The following is a 27,969-nucleotide window of genomic DNA, read 5'->3' on the forward strand; positions in this document are numbered from 1 at the left end:
TCCCGGCGTTAGCTCTCCCAGGGGTGCGATTTATAAGGGATTCTGGACATGATGTGATTAAATATATTTGAGACTTTATGTTGTAATATAAAATATAAATGATCACATGTTTATTCCTACGGGGTAGGCAGAGCTAAAGCTAAAGGCTAAAAGGGTCTTTGAGAAACCATGGCTTCCTCCATGTAATGAGATTTTACTTTAAATGAAGGATTATTCTTATAAATACTAAAATCCACTTGAAAAGAAGCAAACAAACCTAGTATTCAGCGACAGCGCTGAATTAAACATTAAATACATAAGTACATGTTAGTAATAAAGTGAATAGAAATACGAGAAATGAACGCATCTATCTACAACTCTTACTTCGTACTTCTTTTTCTTGAAGTCTTGAACGCATCCTTAGTTCACTTCCTTGTTTTGACATTTGTCTATGACATTGTCGCCATCTTTCAAGCATAGAGAAAAAGGCCGGCCTTTTCCGCCCGAAGCGTCTGTTGTTTCAACGCGGAAAATTGGTAAATGATGGCAGCAAATAATTATTTTGGGTTTACTCATGGAGGAACCCAATACGGGTAAGTTTTCTTCCACTCTGTTTAATGTGAATCTATGAAATAAATAACCACGACACGGTTGTTGAGTGATGATGTTCGCAAGTTTTTGAGCTCGTGTTTCTCCAAGTCAAAATGGCGTCTGCGCTGTATTGATCGTAAATTTTATCTGAATGATATAGTTTCTTCCTAGATTTTTAATAGAAGATTGATTTTTAGTGCGGCAACGGCTGGGGCAGCATACGGCGGTCAAACGGGGTATGCTGTAGCCCCCGCGGCGACCGCAGCCACATACGGCACCCAGCGTGCTGCAGCCACCGGGTACGACACTGCGTATCAGGCCGCAGCCGCTACACAGGGTAAGATTTTGTTCGAAAAAGTTATCAAAATCCATGTTATCACGTTTGTTTACATAACAATGGTGATGAAAACACCACACAAACGATATTAGCGTGGAAACTTACTCTCAAATTCTCTGGGAAAATCAATAATGCAGCGACGTAATTTTATATAGGTAATTGAATTATTGAATTAGTGAAATAAAGGTTATACCTATGTGAAATTTTATAAAAATAAACTTGTGCTGAATAATCTCTATCATTAAATGAGCACCTAAACTATTCCTAGTTTACTTTTGGTAATTTTTTTATCTTTATATGGCACGTGAATAGTTTTTTGAGCTTTTCAAATCACTTCTTGTTTAACATCACAAAGAAGTTGGTATCTATTCACCAATATTCGTAAAATATGGAAAGTAATAATTTTTTATGTTATATAAAAATAATAAAAATAATTAACAACTGTCATGATAAGTGATGAGATAAGTAGGTACCAAAATGATCAACCAAATAAATAATTGTTTACATTTTTATGGGGAAACATATAATCACATCTATATCCCTTGCAGGGTTTGCAGAGCCAACACTCTTAAAAAGACTGATAAGCTTTGTTCAGCTGTTTGACTTAAAGATTGAATTGAGATTCAAATCACACAGTGACAGGTTGGCTAGCCCATGACCTAAAAGTAGTATCCCTGGTTTATAAGCCTATTCCTAAGTCGCCTTAGTTGCTTTTTTATTGGTGCCGGGAACCACACAGCTTCTTTGTTAATTTGTATAAAATGTAACAAATTTCAGTAAAGTCCTATACTGTATTACTTTACCTTTCCAGTCTAAATAAACATATATAGCTTTCACACCTGAAAATAATTTATACAGTACACATTCAAAAACAATCCGTGTAGGCAAAGATGTTATAGTTAGTAACATGTTGATGTGCCAGCAGCGGCGCACGCGCACGCGCACGCGGCGGCGGCAGCGGCGTCGGCGTACGACGCGAGCAAGTCGGCGTACTACCAGCAGGCGGCCGCCGCCTACCCCGCCGCCGCGCCGCCGCAGCCGCAGCCCGCCTACGACACCACAGCTAAACCGGCCTACTCCACGCCGGCTACCTACACGCAGGTACGTATTGATGGCTCACCTTACCTTGCGTACTATTTAGCCGGTTTGAAGTGATCTATGGGCTAGTTTTTCAATAGACATAAAAAATAATTAATATATTGAAAACAATCAAAAAGTTTGTTTGTTTGTAATATCTTTTTGCACAGAAATTTACACAGTAAATAAATCACTTGCAGTGACGGACTTATCCCAGTAAAGTAAGTTTCAATGGTGACTTTTTTTACAAGAAGACTAGGTAGGTTTTTGTTTTTGGCCATATTGTATCTTTCAGATAATTTCCAATTTATTCTAAAAGATGCCCTAAATGTAATAATTGTCCTTCGACTCATTGTGAAATTTCTTGCAAATTTGTCTGATCTTAAGCATCCAATTGCCAGAGTATTGATTGATGTCTTTATGTGATCTAACATATACCAGATGCGACATTTAGCCTACCAGCAGGCCAATTCTGCTATTTGTTAACCGAAACAGTTCGGCTGCGTTTCGTCTTGGTTACAGTTGCGTTTATATTATCAAACGGTATTCCAGTAACTTTACGTTGATAGCTGAAACGCAAATGAAACGGAAGCGGTTGGTTATTTGCTGCCGATGCAAAACCGTAACTTTGGACAATTCAACCAATGTAGAACCGTTGCGTTTCGGCCGGACCAACTGTCAAAATCTTATCAGAATACGAAATAATAGCCGAACGGCAAACGGAAGGTTACGTGTCCTTTAGCAGAATACGACAACCGAACCGTTTCGGCTGCGTAACCAATGCGTTACGGCTTCGTTTTGACAAATTGTTAGTAGAATACCAAAAGTTGTCATCAATGCGTTTCAGATCCGCTTCGGATTAAAATAAAATAGCAGAATTGACATGCTGGGTCCAAAATAATCACCACTTGTCCTTCGCAGCATTGTCACAAAAACAAATTTGACCTTGTTATTTTGAATCTCTCATTCCGCTCATGCCCTTTCACTGACCTTACTTTTATGTGAAATTTGGTTATTATTGTTGCTTTGATAGCTATGAATTTGGGCTCCTGCCAATATTAAGAAAATCAGCATTTTAACATAATACATTCAACATACTGAGACGAGTTGGAACAGGAAAAGAAATTGTGAAAAAAATAGAACATTTATTTATGAATTTTTCTGTTCATGCTGCATAATTTAATTGAATTTTGGACTGCTTAATAAGGTAGGTCCTTAATAACTTATCCCACAAAGTCAATAGTTATAAGAAGTTATAATCAATTATAGAAGGCTTATGTACAGTTACTATTATTTTATTTACCAATTATTTTTAAGGAGAAATAAGGGGTTTATAAGATGTTAATTAGGGCTGACAGTGATTTCTTGCCAGCTTTCTTTGCCATGTTAAAGTAAATCAAGGAAAATTATTGAAATTCTTTTAGGCGAAGAGCTAGCACCTAGTCATGATCTTAATTAGGAATCTAACATTAAGGTATTTAGTTGAATGTGGTTTTTGGGGTTATCGAAACTTGCTGTTATCTCTATAGTCATGATATAATATATGTATAGTCCCCATAGTAGCATTCTTAAGACTTCGTTTATTCCGTAATTTATGTGGATAAAGTCATGACATAACCAAGGCATTGTCCCGGGTGTTGGATGTTTATTGTATATATTCACATATAACAATGTATTCTCTCGTCCACATTCTGTTCTAAGTTTAATAGATATTGTGAAGTTGACGTTGTTGAAGAAAATGCTGCAGTGTAGTGTGTTACCGCTTCTTCTGCACTGACGCCTTGGAAGCGGCAGTAAACTTAGTTTTAAGTAATTTATTTTGACGTCAATCAATGTTGTTAAACCATAAGTTTTGACAATTATTAAGCGATATGAAGTATCCTATAATAATGAATAAAAATTTTGAATTTTGATTGATATAACACTCGTAACAAGGAATGCCCCCCACAGCACGCGTTCGGGTCGCAGGGCGGCGCGCGCGTGAGCAGCGCGGGCGCCAAGGCGTACGGCGGCGTGTACACGCACGCGCACGCCGCGCCCGCGCCGACGCCCGCCGCCTACCCCGCGCAGGGCTACTCCGCGCCGCAGCCGCAGCCGCCCAAACGTATGTATACCACCACCATCTCACACTACACCACTCTCGATCGATACGTCTGCTAAAGACGAGACTTCTCATAAGGATTATACCTACTTCATTCCATGCCTAATACTTGGGCTTTCATTTCTGAATGTTACATTGGAATTGTACTACAGTTACTTATTATTTTTAGACTGTCTGTCTGTCAAGTCTTAATTTTCAAATTGAAATTGATGAAAAACTTCTTTTGACTGAATTTAACTAATTAACTGAATGTTTTAACAGATTGAAATAGCAATTTTCATTGGTACAAAGATACCAAATTTCCTCAGCACTAATTTAAGTTATGAAAAACAACCACAATCAAACTTTTCCAGATTAACTTCCGGCATGGTTCCTCCAACCTAGCCATATCATTTTTCTAACTTAAGTTCTGAAACTTATTTCACTCATTATCATAATGTCATCTAAGTACATTTAAGGTAATTTATCAATGTAGATTACATCAAAGTATTACAAGAACTAGAAATGAATGATTATGCAAAAACTAAATCGTAAAACAAAATAAATTTTTTTTAATCATTTTTGCTCTTTTCTTTACTTGTGCCCGGTTGCATCCGCAATGCTTGTGGGCCCGCGGTTGTCTTTTCTAATTTCGAAATAATCTCTTTTGCGTAATCACTTATTTTCATAAAATTACAGTCGATATCTGTATGAAAAAGTAGATTCAATAAAAATATTGAGAATCTAGAACAATCGCTCGCAACCACCGAACTGTCTCAACTAAGAAAAGCAAGGTGACGGGTGTACAGTTGGGTGATTGTGAGCGAAGTGAAATTTTGCTTGATGTAGAGTCCGCTAACAGAGGAAACACTGCCTACGATACAGCCCTGTACAACGCGGCGACCATGTACGTGGCGCAGCAGACCAAGACCGGCGGCGGCGGGTGAGTCTATTTGTTTTATGTCTATGTAGCACATAAGTCTCTGTTCAAATTCATAGATTGATTTGATTTTTATGTAAATTTTTGTAGTTACATTTTGTTGAATGAGTTCTTGGAGATTTTTGGTAGGAACAAACTGTTATTATAAAACATGCCTTATAAGCATATCAAGGCTGCGAGATGCAGTATTATGGCCATATATTTCGAGAATTTTTTTTGTAATATTTTCCATACCTTGTAAATGAGAAATGGTTCTCTAAAGGTAAACGTAAATGTTGTAAAGAAACCTGCACACCTAGATAAATAATTTATTATAACTGGTCAATAAATTGTCAAGTTCCTTATTGCCAATTTCACACAGAAACATAAATACATATCCAACAAATATCTTTATTGAATGAAACCTTATGTGGTGTAGCGGCTGGAAGAACTACAACAAGGGCGGCGTGGGCGCGGGCCAGCAGCGGCGCTCCAAGCCGCCGCCCAAGGCGCAGCAGCTGCACTACTGCGACGTCTGCCGCATTTCCTGCGCCGGACCACAGGTATACGATCGTCTATGTAGCCATTGTGATACAGTTATAAAATAAATTAATTCTGCTATTTTGCCATTAGTTTGCTTAAAAAGTGGGAATAAAATTTTGTATCTCTTTACTACATTCACTAAATAATAGTCTATTCTTCAGTTAATCTACAGAGATGAATTAAACAGATTGATTTAAAAAAAGTAATAACAGGAAATCTAGCAACTAATCACTGTATCAGACTCTCCTAGCCGATAGTATCAAGATGATCAAGAATATAACAATGGTTCGTGGTTTCGAAAAAAATATAAAAAGTATAATGCAAGGCGAACTTCGACTCTTCCCTAGCCGATAGTTCGTAGAAGCAGTACATACAATACAGCACAATATAATTGCAGACGTACAAAGAGCACCTGGAGGGGCAGAAGCACAAGAAGAAGGAGGCGGCGGTGAAGCTGGCCGCAGCGGGCGCGGCGGGCGCGGCGGCGGCGCGCGCGGCGGGCGGCGCGGCGCTGCGCTGCGAGCTGTGCGACGTGACGTGCACGGGCGCGGACGCGTACGCGGCGCACGTGCGCGGCATCAAGCACCAGAAGGTGGTCAAGCTGCACACCATGCTGGGCAAGCCCATCCCCTCCACGGAGCCCACCAAGCTCGGCGCAGGTGAGTGGGGAGCGCGCGGCGTGCTGGGGACATCCTCTTTTTGTAATGTGTGCTTTAGTGAATATGAATATCTTTGGAGAGGCTGATATTTAGAGGGCAGTGAATAAAAACAAATAGCTGAACGTACCCCGCAAGGGATATAGACGTGACCATGTGTATGTATGTATGTATGTGAATAAAAAGTATGTTTGTGAATAAAAAGAGGATTTTTCTGAAACAAATAGATGTGAGAGAATTACAGTCTTATTCAGTTTATAATCATCAAATGAATAAAACTGAATTATACAATTGAAAATATTTTTTTGAAACGAACAAATTGACTTCATTCCTGAATAGTTCTGCCATTGTGTGATTAAACTTAAGTTGTTCCACAACTAAGCTGAGTTAGTTGTTTATTAGCTTGGTTCGCACATAGTTTTCCAATATAAATATTGAAATTTGCATGTAAAGATAACATAGAAGAAGTTTATAGGGTTTACGCCGAACAATTTTCAGTTACCCAAACTAACTTAGCTTGATTTTGCTTCAACCTGCTTTAATATTTACTAACAACAAAGATATAAATCACCTCGTCGATACGAATTTGCACTAGATGCGGGTGAAATTTATCGATGTTCAAACCAGATATGTTCTCCAAAATCCATGTTTTTATCGAATGGAGAACGTATTTGTGCCACTACAAGTACTGAACCCGACGCCACAGTATCATATCTGTATCCCCCGCGATCAGTCGGCTATTGCAACTTGCGCGAGTCAAATTTTCTCTTCGAAATTCAGTCCCGCCACTCGGTACAGATATGGAGTGTGTGTGAGATCCGTGGGCCTTTTTTATGATGAAATTAAATAATTAAACAAATGAGGATTGTATAGAAAGGGCTCAGTTTCTATGGTGACACGCGGCTTTCACGTTTCGCGGTGTCTCGTATGGCCACTTGTTTGTTACCAGTGGTCGTTTACACAACACAAATCTTTTTAAGTTTTGGAACAGGACGCGTATGATATTTAAAAATGTAATGTGAAAATGTTTTGAAATCGATTCTGTTTCGTTTGCGTGGAAATAATTAAAATCGTGTACATACTTCAAATATTTGTTTCCTCTTGAAAATTGCAAATAAATATCGCACTCGCGTTATTCTTGTCGCGAAACTACGAAGCTTTGTCATATATACAGTTGTACCGCGACACGTCACAATCGTATACTCATATTTAATCACGCGAAATTGCAACTTCCACCTCTAGACCACAAACCCTAAACCCCACCATTTCTCTTAACCTAACACCGCGACACACTGGAACAATCACCACTGGTGGCAAACTCCCAACGACCGCGTAAAGGCCCTAAAGAGAAAATTTGACTTTGTCAGCGAAAAAGACTGTAGCCGGCACGCCCAAGATCGCGTTCGTGGCGTCGGGGGGGCTCAGTACCGTGGCCAACAAAGACGCGCCCGCAGACAAGGACAAGGACGACGACGACGACAACGACGCCGAGCCCGAGGTGCAGCCCGTGGGGCAGGACTACATCGAGGAGATCCGCGGCGACGACGGCAAGGCGCTCTCCTTCAACTGCAAGCTGTGCGACTGCAAGTTCAACGACCCCAACGCCAAGGAGATGCACATGAAGGGCAGGCGGCATCGGCTGCAGTACAAGAAGAAGGTTGGTGGTTATACCCGCTTATTGTCATTTGACAGCGTCTTATAATGGTAAATTTTCTTGTAGTAGTAAAGATTAAATCACGCGTAAACTAGCAATAATCGCTATATTAGCGCAATATGGGTTTAAATTTGAAGATCGTTGTTCTATTACACTTGAATTTCTTTCACACTTAATCTCAATCTGTAGATTGTGATCCTTCCACAAGTTAGTCATCCGATGATTACTTAGTAAAAGGTTTGAGGTGTCCGTCGAGCCTGGCGGTCGCTCGCGATCGCCAAGAGTTCCAGACATCAAATGATTACAACTTTTAATGAGGATGATCATACAAAAATCTGTTATTACTCGCACTTTTATCATCAATAAATACTAAACACGGTTTCTAAGGCTTTGTATAATACTGTATATTACTTGCTTTCAATAACACATTTCACAAGTCTGCTTGCTGTAGGATTAACTGAGCGATACAAATGTTGCCGTCGATACAGAAAAATTTTATCCATATTTACTGCATCAGTTCCGTTAGAGTTTGAAAAAGAGAAAATGAAATTTAACATAGCAATTTTACCAAACAAATTTTAGTGACTTCAATTAGAGCATCACAACGTCACAGGAGACTTATCGAGTGTAGGTAGTATAGTTATTTATTCCTACAGAAGATAGAAGGAGAAAAGAGGAGAAAATAATCAGTTTAAAATGTCTATATTATTCAACATAGAACTTAAGAATATTTAACTCTAAATGAACAACACCCATGAGAAGGTATATGCCCGCAGGTGCAGCCCGACCTGGAGGTGAAGGTGAAGCCGTCCATGCACCAGCGCAAGCTGGCCGAGGCCAAGGCGCAGCGCCTCATGGTGCGCGACGAGCTGTGGGCGCGCCGCCGCCTGCACGAGGTGCGCTCACTACTCATGTTTTAACGCTAATTAGGAAGGACCACTGTGGAAACTGACAATATTTTATTGTTTTTTACATACATACATATAGTCACGTCTATACCCCTTACGGGGTAGACAGAGCCAATAGTCCCGAAAAGACTGAATGGCCACGTTCAGCTGCTCGGCTTAATGATGGAATTGAGATCCAAATAGTGACAGGTTGCTAGCCCACCGCCTAAAAAAAAGAATCACAAGTATGTAAGCCTATCCCTTAGTCGTCTTTTACGACATCCGTGGGAAAGAAATGGAGTGGTCCTATTCTTTTTGTATTGGTGCCGGGAACCACACGGCACGTTATTGTTTTTTAGATTATCGTATATCGTTTGTTTAAACTGGGAAAACGCAAAGTGACTTAAATTGTCAAGTAACTCATGTTAGCAGGATTATGAATATCAGATTTCAGTTGTTTTGGGATTATGCTTTTATGATTTTATCGATTGGTGGTCTCTTATTTGAAAATAGGGCTTTTTTTTAATAATAACCTTTGTCACAAACAGCATTAATGTTAACAGTGACATAGCTAAGTTATAGCTTCTTGCTTATAAAGAATAGAAGTATAAGCTAAAGAAACAAAAAGGAGTGTTATTTACGTATGTGTGTATTCCAGGGCATGGAGGAGGAGGACCGCGGCTACTGGGAGGGCGGCATGGAGCCGTGGTGGCCGCGCGGGCCGCTGCCCCCGCACCACCATCACCATCACCACGTCAGTACATCACCATCATCGCTAGTCTCGCTTGCATCCTCTAACAGAGGACATACATACATATGGTCACGTCTATATCCCTTGCGGGGTAGACAGAGCCAACAGTCTTGAGGACTGAATGGCCACATTCAGCTATTTGGCTTAACGATAGAATTGTGATTTAACTAGTGACAGGTTGCTAGCTCATCGCCTAAAAAAGAATCCCATGTTTGTAAGGGATAGCCCTTAGTCGCCTTTTACGACATCCATGGGAAAGAGATGGAGTGGTCCTATTCTTTTTTGTATTGGTGCCGGGAGCCACACGGCACTAACAGAGGACTGTCGGATCTTTTAGGGCGGGTATTTTGGGTAGGGAGGGGGCCATGGTCTTGGAGTGGGTAAAGCAGTTGAAACAGCCTGTCAGAATTTGATCTTTTGTGAGAACAGATTCACAAATGTTGACCAGGTATTGCAAATATAATTTTTCTCTATATATACATACATAAAATCACGCCTCTTTCCCGGAGGGGTAGGCAGAGACTACGTCTTTCCACTTGACACGATCTCCGCATACTTCCTTCGCTTCATCCACATTTATAACTCTCTTCATGCAAACTCGGCGGTTTCGGGTACTTTTGACCTGAACCATTCATTTTTCTCTATTCTTGAGAATATCCAAAAGAGAAAAAAAATTAGGCTGAATTGAAAATCTCGTCCTTTTAAAAAGTCGGTTAAAACGAGTGATACAATGGCATGAACCCTCTCGATGTTTCCCTCACTTGTCCGTACTGTAACAGGGCATGGGCATGGGCTACGGGCCGGTGGCGCGGCGGCCGGAGACGTCGGACGACCGGCACGTGCTGGCCAAGCACGCGGAGATATACCCCAGCGAGCAGGAGCTGCAGGACATCCAGCGCTGCGTGTCGCACACAGAGAAGGCGCTCAAGTCGCTGTCGGATGCCCTGCACGCCCAGCAGAACAACAGGGTATGACACCTACATACATACATAGTAGTAGTAGTTAATGTAATCTTAGTGTAATCTCAAACCTTAGTGGTTTCGCTATGCTAAGTTAATACCTACTTAATGTTTTGTAAGATCTTACATACAATAATAAAAAAAAAAAAAAAAAAAAAAACAGACAATGTGTATTCGTCCATGATTCAGATTTAAGAGATCTATATTTGTACATTGACGTCCGATGAAAATGCTGCAGTGTAGTTTGTTCCGCCGCTTCTTCTACACATGCGCTTTGGAAGCGGTAGTAGTTATAATTAGATTTAAGTGATGTGACGTCAATGAGTGATACCTTGTATCCAATTTTTGAAAATAAATCTATTCTATTCTATTGTATAGAACAAACATAAAATCACGCCTCTTTCCCGGAGGGGTAGGCAGAGACTACCTCTTTCCACTTGCCACGATATCTGCATACTTCCTTCGCTTCGTTCCATCCACATTCGTAACTCTCTTCATGCGAGCTCGGCGGCTTCGGGTACTTTTGACCTGACCTTTTATGTCACATTCTGCATTTAGTTCACTAAATCGATCACTTTGCATAACAAGCTTGGTATAAATATTTAATAACAGCAAGGCCAAGATTTACAAAGAAAGTAGAAGTGAGACGTTTAGTCTCTTTCGACATTCGATCAGAATGTCGGTTAAATGCTGTTTTGAACGCGTTAGGTATGGCTGAATGTGTTATAAATTGCTTTCATAGTCCCACTATCAAAAATATACGTACATATTCAATGATTATCCTATCAATAATAACCACAAGTGCACTTATTTCTATATAAAAGCTCCGTTCAATCACTTCATAGTGAAAAACACAGACGCTTCCCGCTTCTGTCCCTCTATATATATTACGCTTGGATCTTTAAAACGGATTTTAATGCAGTTTTTTTAAATAAAGAGTTTTTCAAGAGGAAGGTTTATTTGTATAAATACTAACCGCGCGAAGATGCAGCCGGTTGCTAGTTTTTAATTGTAATAACGAAATTTGTTAATATTATGTGTCCTCTCACAGTAGAGCCTTGATCGTATATGTTAGCGTGTGTTCCAGTTTTCAGCCACAAATATCCCAATAGCTAACAAAATTAATGTTTCTACAGCCGCAACCCGCCAAAGTGAAGGTGGAAGACAAGAAAGACGACAAGGAAGGCAAAGAGGACGGCCGCGACAACCAGTTGTGAGTATTATTGCCTGTCTGCCTGTTTGTTTTGTGCTGACATTGTGACTAGACATGTTTGTTAATGCTTCTTTATTCTATGTTACCTAGTTGACATCGCTAAAGATAATATGCGAGCTATTGACACGACATGAGACACAGTAGTAAAATGCTTCTTTATTGTATGTAACATTTTTAAGATAATATGCAAGCTATTGACACGACACGAGACACAGTAGAAAGATAATGGTCTGATAGCAGACCTCGGGTTCTTAAGCATAACACTGGAGGTTGCAATAGGAACACGCAAAGACTAGAGATATATTTTGAGTTATCGAGTTATCAATCAGTTTGCCTCGCCATGGTCTAAAGCTTATGTATGGCTGGTGTAATTGTATATTAAAATTCTTTTTTCCTTTTTAGCTCTAACATTTTTTATAGATCAATAATATACCAAAAACAAATTGTGGAATTGTAATAATATCTGTAGCATGACAAGGCTCGCTGATTTTCCTTTTAATTCTGATTTTTTTTTCTATTATTGCGTTTTGCACAAAGTTTTTGTTTTTGTACAGCCACATCAAGGTAAAAGTTGAGAATATAAAGCAAGAAGGAGCTAAAGTTAATAGAGCTTCTTATGGTGAAGCTAAACAACAAATAAAAAGTGCACCGTGAGTTTTAATGTAGACTTCTGGTAGTCACGTTGGGTAACTGTTTTAATGTAGTAGTATGTAGAATGTTGGGCTTAATGATAGCTAGCTGAACGTGGCCTAGTCCTCAGTCTTGACTGTTGGCTCTGTCTACTCCGCGAGGGATATAAATGTGATTATGTATGTAAATAGAATGTAGTACAAGTAAAACAAATATTGTGTTGTTTTCTTTGATTCTTGTTAGTGTCAAAAATTTGGTAAGGTTTTATATAATTCTATTAGTTATGGAGTGTCTGGTTTGTAATATTATTTATTTGTATTTGAAATGTTAGGTTAACTAGGCTGTTAAGTAGTCATCTATGATGTAACATTAATCTATACTAATACTATAAAGCTGAAGAGTTTGTTTGTTTGTTTGAACGCGCTAATCTCAGGAACTACTGGTTTGAATTGAAAAATTATTTTCTTGTTGAATAGACCATTTATCGAGGAAGGCTTTAGGCTATGCAACATCACGCTGCAACTATTAGGAGCGAAGAAATAATGGAAAATGTGAAAAAAAAACGGGGTAAATTAAAATAACTATTCCACGCGGACGAAGTCGCGGGCACAGCTAGTGTATTATATGCGGGGTTATAGGTTGGTGTGAGGTTCTCAGTATTTTAAATAATATTCTATTTTTGCCGAGAATGTTATCATATTGATCTTGTGGATAAACTTGAGTTAGATTGTACTTTTAGCAGTGTTTGGATTGAGTTGTTTTATGCCTATGACTTATCAACATTTCGGTCATCATATTGAGTTACATAGATAGCGTACTAGTAACGTCCTCTCTGGCGCGCAGGTTCTCGTTCGTGGGCGAGGGCGAGGCGGGGGGAGCTCCCGCCGGGCGCGCGCTGAAGGGCGTGATGCGCGTGGGGCTGCTGGCCAAGGGGCTGCTGCTGAAGGGCGACCGGCTGGTGCGGCTCGTGGTGCTGTGCCACGACCGCCCCACCATCACGCTGCTCAAGCGCGTGGCCGCCGACCTGCCCGCGCACCTCGCCAAGGTCAAGGTCAGTGACAGTGTGACCTCACGCTGCTGCTAAGGGGGGCCAGGGATGTGCACTTGACCGCTATTGCTGCTGGATTAGATGATTAAAATGGCTGATGGATAGATAGTTTCATGTAGAAAGAGCCCGTTGGACACTGACTAGAACATCATTCCTGCTATTACTGCTAGATAACATGATCAAAATCACTGGTGAATAACTAGTATCATGTAGAAAGAACCTGGTTACAGGTAAGTCACGATGGACACTGACAAAACATCGTTCTGCCATGACTCCTTAAATGAATTTTCGCTTAAGTGTCCATCTGAACTTGTACTAGATACTTAAATGTTTAGTAATAAAAAGATCTCATTGAGACAGAAGTTATAATGAGGTGGTTGCAACAAGCTAGAAATTTACTACTTCTTAATGGCAATGACTGTAGAACCAACCTCAGTTCTCTGATTCTGTGTTAAAAGTTACAAAATTTCAAAATGTTTTATTTTATTTAATCATTGTAACATTCCCTATCAGTTATTCAAATGTATACAATAAAATAAATATATAACGGCAGGGCCCCGGCGACGAGCCGAAGTACAAAGTGGAGCTGCAGCCGGCGGAGGGCGCCGTGCTGGTGTCGGACGGCGCCGTGAGCGTGCTGGTGTCGCTCACGGCCGCCGTCATGCGCGAGCCCGCAGGTGAGGGGGCACTGTCTCACCCGCCGCTGATCCGCGACGACGCCAATTTCACGACATTCACATCACACATGTGTACCTACTGAACACTGACCTCTGTATGTGTGTTTGCTGGACGCCGTTTGTGACACTTTGAATGTAACTTGTGTTGGGGGTTTAAATATAAATGGGTTCGATGATTGAGTGATAAATTGACAATACGGCGGCGAATCTATGCTGCTGCGTTGGCAGTATTTATTATTATTATTTGTTCGTATATATTAGTTTGTCTATGGGAAAACTGACTTTGTTCGAATTCAAAGAAAGTATGAATTTTTATTGCGTGGATTCCTTTCAATATGGTTGCATTCAAATGGGACCTTGACAGACTATCCAGCGAGTATTTATATATGTCAGTGGCTGTAAAATTCAGAAAAGTCCGAAGCGCACGCATTTCACTCCCACGGGAGAACAATTTGCAAAGAGAACCGGTTGAAATTGGTTGTCGAATTCGTCGATCCCAACAACTTGCCAGAACAAACTATCTGTTACTACTAATTCTCCTATGTATCTCTCTTGTATATGTATGTTTTTACTGATCATATATTTTTGTTTTTTCGATATAGATGATAAAGATAATTTGTTCAGTAATCGCCCGCCGGGCGCTGTGTTGAGTGCTTATTTTTAGGTGTAGGGTTAGCAGCGAGAAGAAAAGGATTTTTGATCATCGGATATATCACGTGCCGCAGTGGTATATTGCTATCTACTGAAACGGAGCAAACATTATTTATATTTATTGTCTATCTATTATGTATATCTATATTTTTGTTTTCCGTTTTTCATCGCCTCTCGAGATGCGGCTCACAGATTATAACCTGGACCCGGTGTAAACCAAATGCCTAGAAACGTTTGTCATTTTTCGTGCATTAATATTGTGTAGTTTTATGTTTACTGTCGACGGCTGGAAAGGTAATATGTCACAAGGGATATGTTATGATGATCAGAACTGTACTTTTCGAAGAAATATGCCAATTTTAATTTAGGACGCAACCAATTTTATTAGCCGTCGATTTGAGACATGGAAACTAAACGGTATTATTTCGCGAAATTTGACGAATCACCGGGCGTTTGTTTCGCGCCGGGCCCGGGCGCCACAGACTCACACTGGTACAACAGTAAGCACATGACTCGCGACGCGACTCGCTCCGGCAAAAAGTCGCGTCGCGACGGAATCGCCCAGGTTGTAGGCTGGTGTGTGTATGTTTGCCCCGTTTTCGTCGATGTGTTGATGGTCAAACACCCTTTGTGTTGTTGTCGCTAGAGGGTGGCGACGTAAAGCGCGACGACAAGGATGTGCTCCCGCGGCAGAAGTGTTTGGACGCGTTGGCCGCGCTGAGGCACGCCAAGTGGTTCCAGGTACATCGCCAGATTACGCGGTGCGCGCTCCCCGCACGTGCGACCAGCTTCTGCTTTCACGGACATTGATTCATATTCTATTCTCTGATGCCAAGATGAAGTTAACTGGCTCAGTCCTCTAGAGAAATGGTTTATAAGACAAGCACCGCTACGGATGTGTGTGAAGCGAGGCTGTGTGGTTCCGCCGACAGGCGGGCGCACGGCTCGCCTAAACGCTTCTGCGGTGACGCAATCTGATCAAATGCTCGCATGTCTCATTCGAATCGCACTGTACTGTTAAACATTAATCATGTCTTATTTGCTCTTTGAAACGTTCATAATGCTGCTTAAGATCAGAAATATCTTTGAAGCTTGTTTGTGATTTCAACAGGTCAATTTAGCGACAATTGTAAATTTTTAGTTTATTCCACATTTTTGTGTCCTGAAAATTGTGATCAAATTCTATACAGATTTCATTTTTAACAATTTTATATTTACAAGCTAGTAAAAGAGTACACTGCTAACAAGTACATTACATACGCAAATCCAAAATTTTTATTCATTTAATCTTCCTCCTGGCTTTAGTCTTTAGAGGATGCACCACTTTGAAGTGGAGCCCGAGTGGAGAAATCTTGATGATGTTGATCTGGTGATCCCTGGTGATTTCATCACGTGAATCCAAGGGAAAATTAGTAAAGATTTGAATGTGTTTTTTTTTATTGATGGAAGGAATTTATCTTGCAGTAACAGTACCCTTGGAGGATTTAGCTGTTTCAAATAGGATGTAGGTAACAGATGCATTACGTGTTTCAAATAGCAAATAACTCGGGATTATGCACTTCAGAATAAAGATGAAATTGTCTTCAACACAGTTGACTGATTTGTTTTTCAAAATGCTCTGATTATTATTTATAATAATTAAAAATGCCACCGAAACATACATTAATAAAATCTATATCAATACCAAATAAATAAGGATATAGGAACTATAATTTTCTAACAAATCGAAATAATAGTTGAAGCGGTTTTGTAATATTGTGCAGTGCAATAATAACGCTGACCGGCCAGCGCAGTCCGATTCGAGTCGAACTCTTAATTCACTTGGAGAGGGGAGCGCGTACTTATTACTTAGTCACATGTTTGTTTTTTTATTTTATTTTCACACTCAATCTAACGTAGCCTCTCAAGTTGTCATAAATAGTCCCGCTCCCATGAACATGTGGCTACAAGTGCTTCCCTAAAAGAAGCTGCGTTTCCCGCACTTTGTATGCCGTAAATGGGAGGAGGTGGAAACGCAGTTTGAGACTGTTTCAACCAGGAATTTATTGCTCTGTTTGTTTGTTTGTTGAGTTTTATTTAAAAGTAATTGAGTTTTTTTTGGGAAGATGGAGCAATAAATGTGAGCGTGGTGCCCGCGCGGTGTGTGACCGTGTAGTGTGTTGTAGGCTAGGGCGGCGAGCTTGCAATCCTGCGTTATCATCATAAGGATTATGCGCGACCTGTGCAGGCGCATACCGAACTGGACGCCGCTCAACCCATATGTAAGTTGTTCATTTATTATTGTTTTAGTTTTTTTTTAAAGTTTTCAAATTTATAAACGTGGTTCAGTGATTCAAAAAATTATTAGGAAACTATCATAAATACAATAATAGATTTGTTTTCATGAGCATTTGGGAAAGTTTTTTTTTTTACTTAATACAAATTTTAGTGTTTTATTGAACAAAATGTGTAACGTGCATTTTCTCTTAGATCATAGATAACTGTATTAATCGTATGACCCTTGTGCAAAATAAAGACAGCTTAAAAGTTAAATTTTGCACATAGAATTTGGCACGGTCTTGAGTTAAAAATTGGAGAACAATTTTAAGGGTTTAACTTGAAACCGAATTGGTTTTTTAGTTATTCAATGAATTTAAGTTATTGGCGTTTAGAAAAACATTGGTGTTTTAAAGTGTTACATACATATAAACATAGACATTTATATCCCTTGTGGCGTTGGTAAAATTGTTGAAAAGACTGAATCGTTCCGGTTATGTGTACGGCTAAATAATAGAATTGAGATTTAAATAGTGATTGGTTGCTAACCCATTGCCTTAGTCGCCTTTTACGACATCCATGGGAAAGATATGGAGTAATCCTCTAAAGTGTAAAGAACCACACGATACTGCAAACTGTTTTAAAGTGTCGTAATTAATATGAAAACTAGACTAGAATTAGATAGCATTCGTCAGCTGGGAATTAGGAAATACGAGGTTTGTTTAAAAAAATTCCGGTAACCACACGCTACTACAAACGGGTTTACGAACGCAGGCCATGGAGCTGCTGGTGTCGGGCGTGCTGCAGTCGGCGGGCGCGGCGCTGTCGCCGGGCGAGGCGCTGCGGCGCGTGTGCGAGGCGGTGGGCGGCGGGCTGCTGCTGGACCACGGGCCCGGCCTGCGCGACCCCTGCGAGAAGGAGCTCGTGGTCTGTATCATATCATCGCGTCCATATCACACGCGGGCTGGGGGTAACTGACACTCAGCAAAAGACTGAAAGGCCACGTTCAACTGCCTGGCCTAATGATACAATAGGCTATTTGACACTATTGAAAATATGCTACGAATTCTGGTACTCTTATTAGATAATAATATAACAGAACGGGTTTTACTTCCATTTGTACTAAAATAAGCATATTTTTGGCGATTTATCGTTTAAAAAATACAATAATTTTTAAATACTTTTGAACGACCGAAACGCTCTGTGATTAATTACAACTCCGGTGACGTCACATGCAAGTAAACATCAACTCCTGCTGTGTAGTTTGTGTGTTATTAATGTTTTATCCCAGATATTGAGCTATTTCGTGACAGTGAACTATTTCAGCTTCATTTTATTACTTTAGTTAAATAAATTCCTGGTGTTTGTATTCAAAATAGACAAAAATTTTGTGCGTGCCGACAACACAAACCTACCTGAGATTGATGCATTTATGGTTGCACTTTTATTCAAAAACAACGCGGCTTACTATGGTGCAGAACTTAAGAATGTAAAAACAGCTGTATAAGTATTTTAAAGAAATTATTTATTTAGAAATCTTTATGCCATTTCACGCAAAAATTTCGTAGAATTTTATTTTATAGGTTATGTTTTATTTGTTTTAATGTTTGTTATAACTCAAATATTGCCAGCATACTTACATCAAAATGATCTTCACATTTGAATGCGATAAAATTCTTTCGTCTTATTGGATTCGTCGGAACAGACACAAACACTTTTTGCGGAGTTTTTATTGAAGTATTTGTACATTGTGGTATTACACACCATTTATAAACCATTTTGTTTGATAAATTGAGAGAAATATAATCAAAATCACTAACTACTGAAACTGCACCTAATGATAATCAGTTTGCTTGCGTGTGACGTCACACAGGTTATATAGCGTCCGCCATTACTATGAGAGCGTATTTGGCGCGCTGTTTAAATTTCAACCTTTATAATTCATTTTTTATTATAAATACTGCGTATTTCTCCGTAATATAAATGAAGTGTGTTTATTATGTCATAAAGAATAATTTTAAACCATTTCTAAAAAACAGACAAATAGCCTATTGAGATTCCTATAGTGGTTACTAGCACATCGCCTAAAAAAAGGAATCCCAAGTATATAAGCCTATTCCTTAGTCGCATTTTACGACATCCATGAGAAAGATATGGAGTGGTCCTATTGGTATAATTATGTACTCAATTCACTTCTAACTGCATACTTCAATAATCGATGGTCGAATCTGTAAGGCGTGTTGCGCTTAAAGGCATAAAGGAAAGTACCGATATCTGTTTTCAAAGTTATATACATTAATTTGAATACTAACAGATGCTTGTAAGATAAGGGAAAACATCGTTATGAAACCTCCACATTCAGACAACTGAATTTGGAACCATATGATCCAATTTGGTTTAGGTTCTCTTGCAAAAGTTCAAACGGTCAAACGGAAGTCGCTTCGTCTAAAACCTGACTCACCCAACCCAAAATGTCATGGTCAAGAGCTTACCCCAGGCTTCTCTCCAGAGTGGTGAAGATACAACCAAATGTGCCTTTTTATGCCACATACATTTTAACAGGCACGTTACTGATTCGACCACAGACGCTCCATATTTTCATATCTAATATCTATATTTAACCCTTATGTGAGTGACAAATAAAACACCTTTAACAGAGTGACGAGGTACCCGGGTACCTTCATACAGTTTATATGTAATGTAAACAATTAAGGTCTGTTTTAATTTAGCTAAGCTTAGCTATTATTTTAGCTCGAAGCCTCATGAATGTATTACCGTTGACGAACAGCTGTATGGATATCGTGGGCGTACTCATTACATGCCATCGAAACTTGAAAAGTATGGCATAAAAATATTTTGGGGTTGTGGTGCAAATAATTTCTACCCCCTCAATGGACAAATATATACAGGAAAATCAAGTGATGGCAATCGTCAAACAAATGTTGGAGAATGCACTGTATTAGATCTTGTGGCTAAATATAAAAATTCAGGACTGAATGTAACGATGGATAATTTTTTTACATCTCTTCAACTGGCTCATTTCTTGACTTCGTGGAATATGACATTAGTTGGAACAGTAAGAAAAAATAAACGGTTTCTTCCTGCAAATATGCAAGCACACAAGGAGAGGATAATTTATTCTTCTAACTTCGCCTTTAGCAAAGAAGCAACTGTGTGCTCCTACGTACCTAAAAAGAATAAAGCAGTAATAATGTTATCATCAATGCATATGTCACCAGTTACTGAAAGTGATGGGGAAACTGCCAAGCCAGAAATAATTTTATATTATAATAAAACCAAAAGTGGAGTGGACAATATGGATAAGCTGTTAGCAGAATATACCGTAAAACGCAGAAAGAATCGGTGGCCTTTAGCACTTTTTTTTATAATATAATTGACATTGTAGCTTTGGCAGCATATATAATTTACATGGAACATAACCCCCAAATTGGCTCTAGTGACAGACGTAGACAATTTTTGAAATAATTGAGTCTCCAACTGTGTGGTAGATAAAAATATAGAAGAAAGATCAAAAAATTGCATTGTGACATCAAAATTACATGTGAGATCTGCAATTCAGGATGTGCTTGGCCAAGAACTTAGGCTTTCAATTCCTTCTGGATCTACAACTTCTATAAGTCAGACTAGACGAGATCCTACAGGACGTGTTGCATTCGACGGAAGTTGCTACATATGCAGAGAACTCAAACGCAAGCAAAGAAAAACACGAAAAGCTTGCACTAAATGCCGAAAACCAGACTATGATGAACATGCAGTAACTCGTCCAACATCTAACACCTGCTTCCAAAGCTGTGCTAATTCTGCATAAACAAAGAATTAGTTATTTTTATAGAAATAAATTATCATTACAAATGTTTATTATTTCATTTTTGTACGAAATTATAAATACTACTTTCATTGTCATACAAGACACAAAGAGGTACCCGGGTACCTTATCACTCTATTGTGAGTTTAAAATATGTTTTGATGTCCACAAAACATTGTAAATAGTTGACTGGGTCAAAATATTAAAAAATACGTAATTTATAAGTAGTTAAGAGCTCTCACGAAATCACAGCTACCTACAGAGCGTAAAACATACTTTTCTTTGAATTTGAAAACGCTGAAGGTACCCGGGTACCTCGTCACTCACATAAGGGTTAAACAAGCAATTCTTGTATATCAAAATCAGGATCTTGGAAACGGCTCCCACGATTTTCATGAAAATTACAGATTAGGGGCTTTTCGGCTCAAGGAATCGATTTATCAAGTCCTAGGTTCGAGAAAAGCTCGGATCCCAAGATATATAAACATTTTAAAAACCGCGTTTTAAGAAACTATATCAGCGCCATCTCTGGTAGACCGAGCAAAGCTCGGTCAACCGGGTACTAACTTCTATTAATTGGTATAAAATTATCGATACTTTACTTTTATATGTTATCCTTTCAGGATGCGCTTGGCAATCTGCCGTCGCAGAAGCGCGAAGATCTGACTGCGTCCGCGCAGCAATTCCTCAGACAGATTGCGTTTAGGCAGATCTACAAGGTAACTATAATTTATGACACAAACAAATTTTATGAATAATCTGGGGCATTTGTCCCATAAATCTGATATACATACCTACATATTAATCACGTCTATATCCCTTGTGGAGTAGACAGAGGCGAAAGTCTTGAAAAGACTTAAAGGCCACGTAAATAAATGTAATATTCATGAAAAATTAAAGTTTCACTTTCACTAAGGTGGTATTGAAAACCCGATAGGTAAAGTGAAGTCATCAAGTTTAACATTAACACAAACAAAATAAAACTGATATATAACATGAATATGACAGGTGCTGGACATGGAGCAGCTGCCGAAGCTGAAGCACGCGGCGAGCTGGAAGTTCCCGCGCAAGCGCAGGCGCTCGCACTCCGACGCGGACGCCGACCACAACGGTGAGAATAGAGATACTAACGCCGAAATCACATGTTTAGCATTATATTTAAGTTGTGTGGTTCCCGGCACCAAAAGAAAAAAAAGATTAGGACCATTCCATTTCTTTCCCATGGATGATGTAAAAGGCGACTAAGGGATAGGCTTACAAACTTGGATTATTTTAGGTGATGGGTAACCTGTCGTCACTATTTAAGTCTCAATTCTATCATTAAGCCTAACATCTGAACGTAGCCCGTCAGTCTTTCAAAACTGCTGGCTCTGTCTTCCCCGCAAGGGATATAGACGTGATTATATGAATGAGCGAAGTTAAAGAGAAATAATCAAAAATTAAACAGTTGTTACACCATACCATTATTGGCAGGAATAAAATTGCCTTAAAAACTGGTCCTACTGTAAATGTTTATGGATAGTGTTATGATAAAATAGTTCGACAAAACTAATGACAGTTTTGAAAAACGTACATTATATGAGTTTTAGGGTTTATCGCGCCCACACAGATCGAGACAAGCATGTGAAAAGAAATTAACTTTTTGTAATTCAATATTTCCTTGATTTTTAATGTAAACGAATTAACAATAGTGAACAAGATGTTTATTCCATTAAATATTATATACTATGTCCTCCATACTTCACATACATGTGTTTTCTTTCTTTTTACTACGCTTTTATTAGCTTGGGTTGTATGTATGTATGTATGTATGTATGTATGTATGTATGTATGTATGTAACAGAATCTTTGAGCTTAATTTTCACTGATTTCTAAACGTCTGATCAACTTGAAACTTTGCACACGTATCAAGGACCGATGACAATGCAATATTTTGATAAGAGTTTCTCATTATCCTTATTAAAACTGCCAGGATTAATAAATTCATTTTTAGATCCTTCGTATGAGAGTAAGAGAGACAGAGATAGCACCATTGCCAGTAATCTCTATACAAGAAACCAAGAAGTTCTGACGTATAAGGAGGCCAAAAAGAGATGTAATATATTTCCATATAATGTTACTATTAACCTGAGGCTTTTTTATTTCATCGCATCGCTCCATTTAGAATTACCATTAGAAACAATAGTAGAATTAGTAGAATATTTTAAAACAATAAAAAATATATAAGTAATAAAACAAAAGTAATAAATGAAAATTGAACAACTAAATTTACAACAATACAAGAATAAAGTTACTACCTACAGAACTTTGTGATATTTAATACGTATTTAACATATTAATGCAATTCTTGAATTAACATTAGGTATCTTTTGCCTATTTATAATAGCAACACTGTAATACTCGTTTAAGAAATGAGTGACATTTATTTATGTCAAATAAGTTTTGCAGTAAGTTTCGAATTCGATTAGAAAACCTGTAAACTTTCTTTCTGTTTCTTAATACCGGTGCCTGTGTATTTACCTATTTGCACTTTGTTTTGTGCTGATAACTTGTCGTTATTTGTAGTTTGGAATCTTCCGTTGAGTCGAGCTTTGTTCTTCCGGATATTCGTGTGATTTTATCATCTGAGATTGGACTCTGACTGTGTTCACTGTGTTGTGCAGATAGGACTCCTGTAAAAAGTACCTGATTATTTGAGATAGGAGTCCCAAGTTTGTGTTTGTTTTTGTGAAAGACAGTTTTACAACGAAAGTGCCACGATGTCTTCCGATAAACATTGTTGCGTTCCTGGTTGTAAAGGCAGTGGAGGTATGTTTGAAATATTTTTGTTCCTGTATCAATCTGCCTCTTAATCTTGTGGTTTGATTCCTGGCAAGGCCACAATCGAAAATTATTATGTTTGCTGGATAGTCAAAAATATTATTAACAGTGATTTATCACTATAAAATTCTTTTCAACTGGGTTTAACAATCATCATACATACATATAATCACGTCTATATCCCTTGCGGGGTAGACAGAGCCAACAGTCTTGTAAAGACTGATAGGCCACCTTCAGCTATTTGGCTTTAAGATAGAATTGAGATTCAAATAGTGACAGGTTGCAAGCCCATCGCCTAAAAAAGAATCATCATTATGAGAATATTATGAGATTTAATCCAATCAGGCCACATATAACTTTAAGAAAGTTAGTTGTGAAAACCTCCGGCGATGGGCACATGGTTGCGAAAGTCTTTTCTAGTAAGATAGTTATACTAGAAGTGTTAACTTCCAAAAAATAATTGTATAAAAAAACTAAAAAACTACGCGTTTTATTGCTAATCGAACTAAAAAATAGAAAATAAATAATAGTTTAAAAAAAACTAAAAAACTACGCTTTATTGCTAATCAAACTAAAAAATAGAAAATAAAAATTAATGACAAAGGAATTATAAAACAGTAGTAGTAAGTCGAACAATCAGTTATAGTCAATTACCTCTGATTAAAATTATAACAAAATTAAATTTATAAACAAAACAATTTAAATCTGAGTAAAAAGCGTGGGGTGCCTGATGTAGTAAATATTAAAATCATTCTATTAGCATATATTTATGACAAGAGAGTTATGAAAATGAAGTAAAATGCACCCCACGCTTTTTACTCTGATTTAAATTGTTTTGTTTATAAATTTAATTTTGTTATAATTTTAATCAGAGGTAATTGACTATAACTGATTGTTCGACTTACTACTACTGTTTTATAATTCCTTTGTCATTAATTTTTATTTTCTATTTTTTAGTTTGATTAGCAATATTTATATTATGGCTTCCACCGGACTTTCGGTGATTCTGCCAATGTCATGGTTTGAAGAGACACGAAGTACATACATGTGTTGAATTAAATGAAGATCAGTTTTGACGTGAAAGATTGACAAACAAACACCCATTACAGGTATAATTATTGCCTAGTATTGTCATTTCTCTAAAACATTCAATTTTTATTCCAGGCGAAGGCAAGGTGGTCAAGACGGAGGAGAAATTGGATGCTTCTGAAAACACAAGCGCAAAGAAATAATTACAAAATATTTTATTTCGGCCGCGGACGCCGCCGAGCGTCTCTTTCGGGATATAATTTAATATATTTTTATTGATCTAAACGACGTACAGACAACATCATATCACTCGTCTATGGACTCTCAAGTTTTAATACAATGTTCTTATTCTTTCTTTACCAAGAGTTAAATTTACGTTAAAAAACCGCCATAACATCTAAAACTTTGTAAAAGTCACAAATCACAATCTCAAATTATGAAATAAAAGCTAAATTGTGTTTATATCAAAACACGAGCGTACAAAATCGGATTATTATTCTAAAAACAACTAAATGGTTAAAAATTAATAGTTTTTGTGTGGGTGTTTGTGGTGTTGTCTTGTACATTTATTTTTCTGTCATAAAAACTATATGATGTCGCGGTGATCTGTCCAAAATATTGCATTAGTCCCGATAATATTTGTAGTGTTTAAAATTAGGTATAATGTAGGTTCTATTATGAAATAGTGCGTTTGTACGAGTCTGATGTCTGTTATATCTGGGCAGGAGTTTCTCTAGTTTTGATTGCTTTTAAATGTTAACTTGTAATCAGGTACCTGATAATCATGATCTTTGTATCATAATTAAAATTTGATACCATTTCAAAATGACTTAATACACAAAGTACAATTTGTTTGTAATGTAGATTTGAGAAAATTTCAAAGTCGCTAATAAATTGGTTTGAAACGAATTGACAACCTTGACTTTTTGCTTCGGTTGTAAACTCACTTTAATTCGGTTGTAAATTAACTGCCTAGAAAAAATCTTATCTATAGCATTCGCCAGACTTGACCAAACGTTTACTAAATCTGTACTGTACGTATCTAGCGGTACACGAGACAGGGAATGCCCGCACGGCTGAAAGCATAGATAGCTATGGAATTAGGGATCGTAAGGGTTTCTTATTATCTTTAGGATAACAGTATTTGACTATTTGAAGTGTCTTTAGTTCCTCAGTTCGTTTCACTGCTTTGCAGCCCTTTACGTGATTGTTTTGTTTACTAATTAGTTTGTAAGTTGTATATTGAATGTGTCTGTAGACTCCTACCGTTGAAGGCGTCAGGCGCCTGGGATTTGAAGGTTTAAGACCAGAGAATTGTTATTCTAGTGATGTGCAGTTGGAATAGTCTGTACATTTGCCTAAGCTTTGATAAAATTGAAAGAAAAACATAATTTGACATGTAAAAAGTTTCTTGTCTCGAAGGTTAGGTAAATATACCGACTGATGTGCAAGGATGCGTGCTAGTCGCGATTAATATCGTGACGATCGTCTGTGAAGTAGTTAGTAGGAAACCTAGAATAGGATTAGGGGCCTCGCGGTGCTTGGAGTCAGGAAATCTGTTTGGTTCGTGGGCGAGGCCTCGGGCGACGCGATAAAATACTGCTCGGTGATATTCCATCTTTAATTTTTAACTGATTTTAAAATTTCGCGTTGTATAATACTATTTATAAAATACAGGCGTTAAAGCTCATGTACCTTTATATTATCTCGAACGTTTCGCTCGGTGACCGCGGATCATTGTAACATGACTCGAAACGTCAGAGATAAGTAAAGGTTACGTGCGCGTTTAATACCTGTATTACAAATCATTGATTTTTGTTAGAAACCATGTATTTAATATCTGCAAATCAAAGCTCGAGATAACTCTTAAGCTGAGAACTAAAATTTTTGGGAAGGCGATTAATACTCACGTATCCGGGGGCACGGCAGTGCGCCCGCCAAGTCGAGAAAAAAAAGCGGCACGGCTGTACCATCCTTTTCTCGAAACAAATCAGGCTATTTTCGACTCCCCTATACTTTCGTTGTGTATAAAACAAGAAGCCTGAATTTTCAGTAACTAATCATTGATAGTTTTCTTTAGTTCACTTTAAAGCAAAAAAATCGGACTTGTATGGCATAGTGATGGATCCGTTTAAATCGGTCTGTTACAATTTCTTGTGACTTTTTGTACTCTTCCAGATATGACAATTTATCATATTGGCCACTTAAGTCCCTCAAATTGTCGCCGTATCTTAGCATTCATTGGCTGAAACTCTTAATGGGATATCACTAAACTCAGTCACGTCACGGTAAAAATGAAAGAGGTGTGATCTACTAATATATTATTTATTAGAATCAGGTTCTCTATATAATACGAACCTGTAGATAGATATTGTAAAATATACACTGATTGGAATCTTAAAGTTCTGACGCAGATTATTTTGTCACTCTTGGTTTTTATTCTGTAAACTGTACTTTAAAATTAACTGTCAATAAAAATAAGACCATGAAAATGTTGTTTTACTTGTTCTATTTTGATCTAGGCGCCACATTTTCATATATTTCGCGGAAGAGAGTAAATGAAAAGCAGACTGGCTAGTGTCAAAGCCTTGGAAGTGTCGAAGACTTCAGAGTGACGAGTGTCTTGACACTAGGTTTTTTTTAACTAAGCGGATCAAACGTCATAATGGGTTTCTGAGGAAAGGCTCGAGTAACAATTTTGTCTTCCGTGTTTATCTGACTTCAAGGGGAACCTGGTTACATAGCCTGAATGTTAAGTTTCCTTACGATGTTTTCTTTCACCGTAAGAGCACAGGAATAAATTTTGTAAATAAAACAGGTTTCTGGCAGTTTGTATATATTAAACTATTACAGAATATCTTCTTTATAATATTTTGTACAATGACGATAAAAACTGCTTGTGTTCAAAAAATAAAATGCAACACAAGACAAAAAAAAACATCTAAAAGGAGTGCAAAAATAATTTTAGTATTGAAAATATTTTACAGATTATACACACAATATACAACGAATGTTACCCTCTTAAAATTTGCATAAAAGACGAAATTCCAAATAATCAACGTATTGTATATTGCATTTTATTCGTTTGAACTTACAACACAATTTTGTAACATTAAGTACCATGCTTAGTTTTATTGAACAATCGTTTTGAACATATTACTCTTTAGATAGAAGTGTGTTTCATGGGTTTCATGGCAGTGATTTTGCATCAAAAATAATTATACATAATATGTGTGAGATTTCAAACTGCACGTATAATTTAGATTATGATTATGGCGTTTTCATTTAGAATACCTTTGTGAATTTGGGTGTTTCCAATTCAGATCAATTGGCAATAATATTTTTTAAGGCAAGTAAAAAAAAATAAAAGATAATACAGGGTTAGT

At 38.0% G+C, this 27,969-nt stretch overlaps 1 protein-coding gene across 4 annotated transcripts; it reads left to right on the top strand.

The window, feature by feature from the left end:
• Nucleotides 1-434: 434 nt before the first annotated feature.
• LOC106136122 (zinc finger RNA-binding protein) lies at nucleotides 435-27,769 on the top strand. 4 transcript variants are annotated; one of them, XM_013336572.2, is made up of 20 exons: nucleotides 435-572; nucleotides 768-907; nucleotides 1,830-2,008; nucleotides 3,935-4,088; nucleotides 4,914-5,007; nucleotides 5,423-5,546; nucleotides 5,924-6,185; nucleotides 7,550-7,839; nucleotides 8,613-8,732; nucleotides 9,382-9,477; nucleotides 10,254-10,442; nucleotides 11,570-11,646; nucleotides 13,120-13,327; nucleotides 13,878-14,001; nucleotides 15,299-15,393; nucleotides 16,818-16,913; nucleotides 17,683-17,835; nucleotides 21,358-21,453; nucleotides 21,743-21,845; nucleotides 24,719-27,769. In XM_013336572.2, exons 1-20 carry the CDS (start codon nucleotides 520-522, stop codon nucleotides 24,784-24,786), a joined length of 2,721 nt encoding a protein of 906 aa, XP_013192026.1. In that variant the 5' UTR covers nucleotides 435-519; the 3' UTR covers nucleotides 24,787-27,769. The 4 variants fall into 4 exon arrangements, with proteins under 4 accessions (XP_013192026.1, XP_013192028.1, XP_013192027.1 ...); XM_013336574.2 differs by having other exon boundaries at nucleotides 7,637-7,839; XM_013336573.2 differs by having other exon boundaries at nucleotides 4,950-5,007.
• The last annotated feature ends 200 nt before the right edge of the window (nucleotides 27,770-27,969 follow it).

The sequence above is a fragment of the Amyelois transitella genome, chromosome 16 (assembly GCF_032362555.1).
Source record: "Amyelois transitella isolate CPQ chromosome 16, ilAmyTran1.1, whole genome shotgun sequence".
In the NCBI taxonomy this organism is placed as follows: domain Eukaryota; kingdom Metazoa; phylum Arthropoda; class Insecta; order Lepidoptera; family Pyralidae; genus Amyelois; species Amyelois transitella.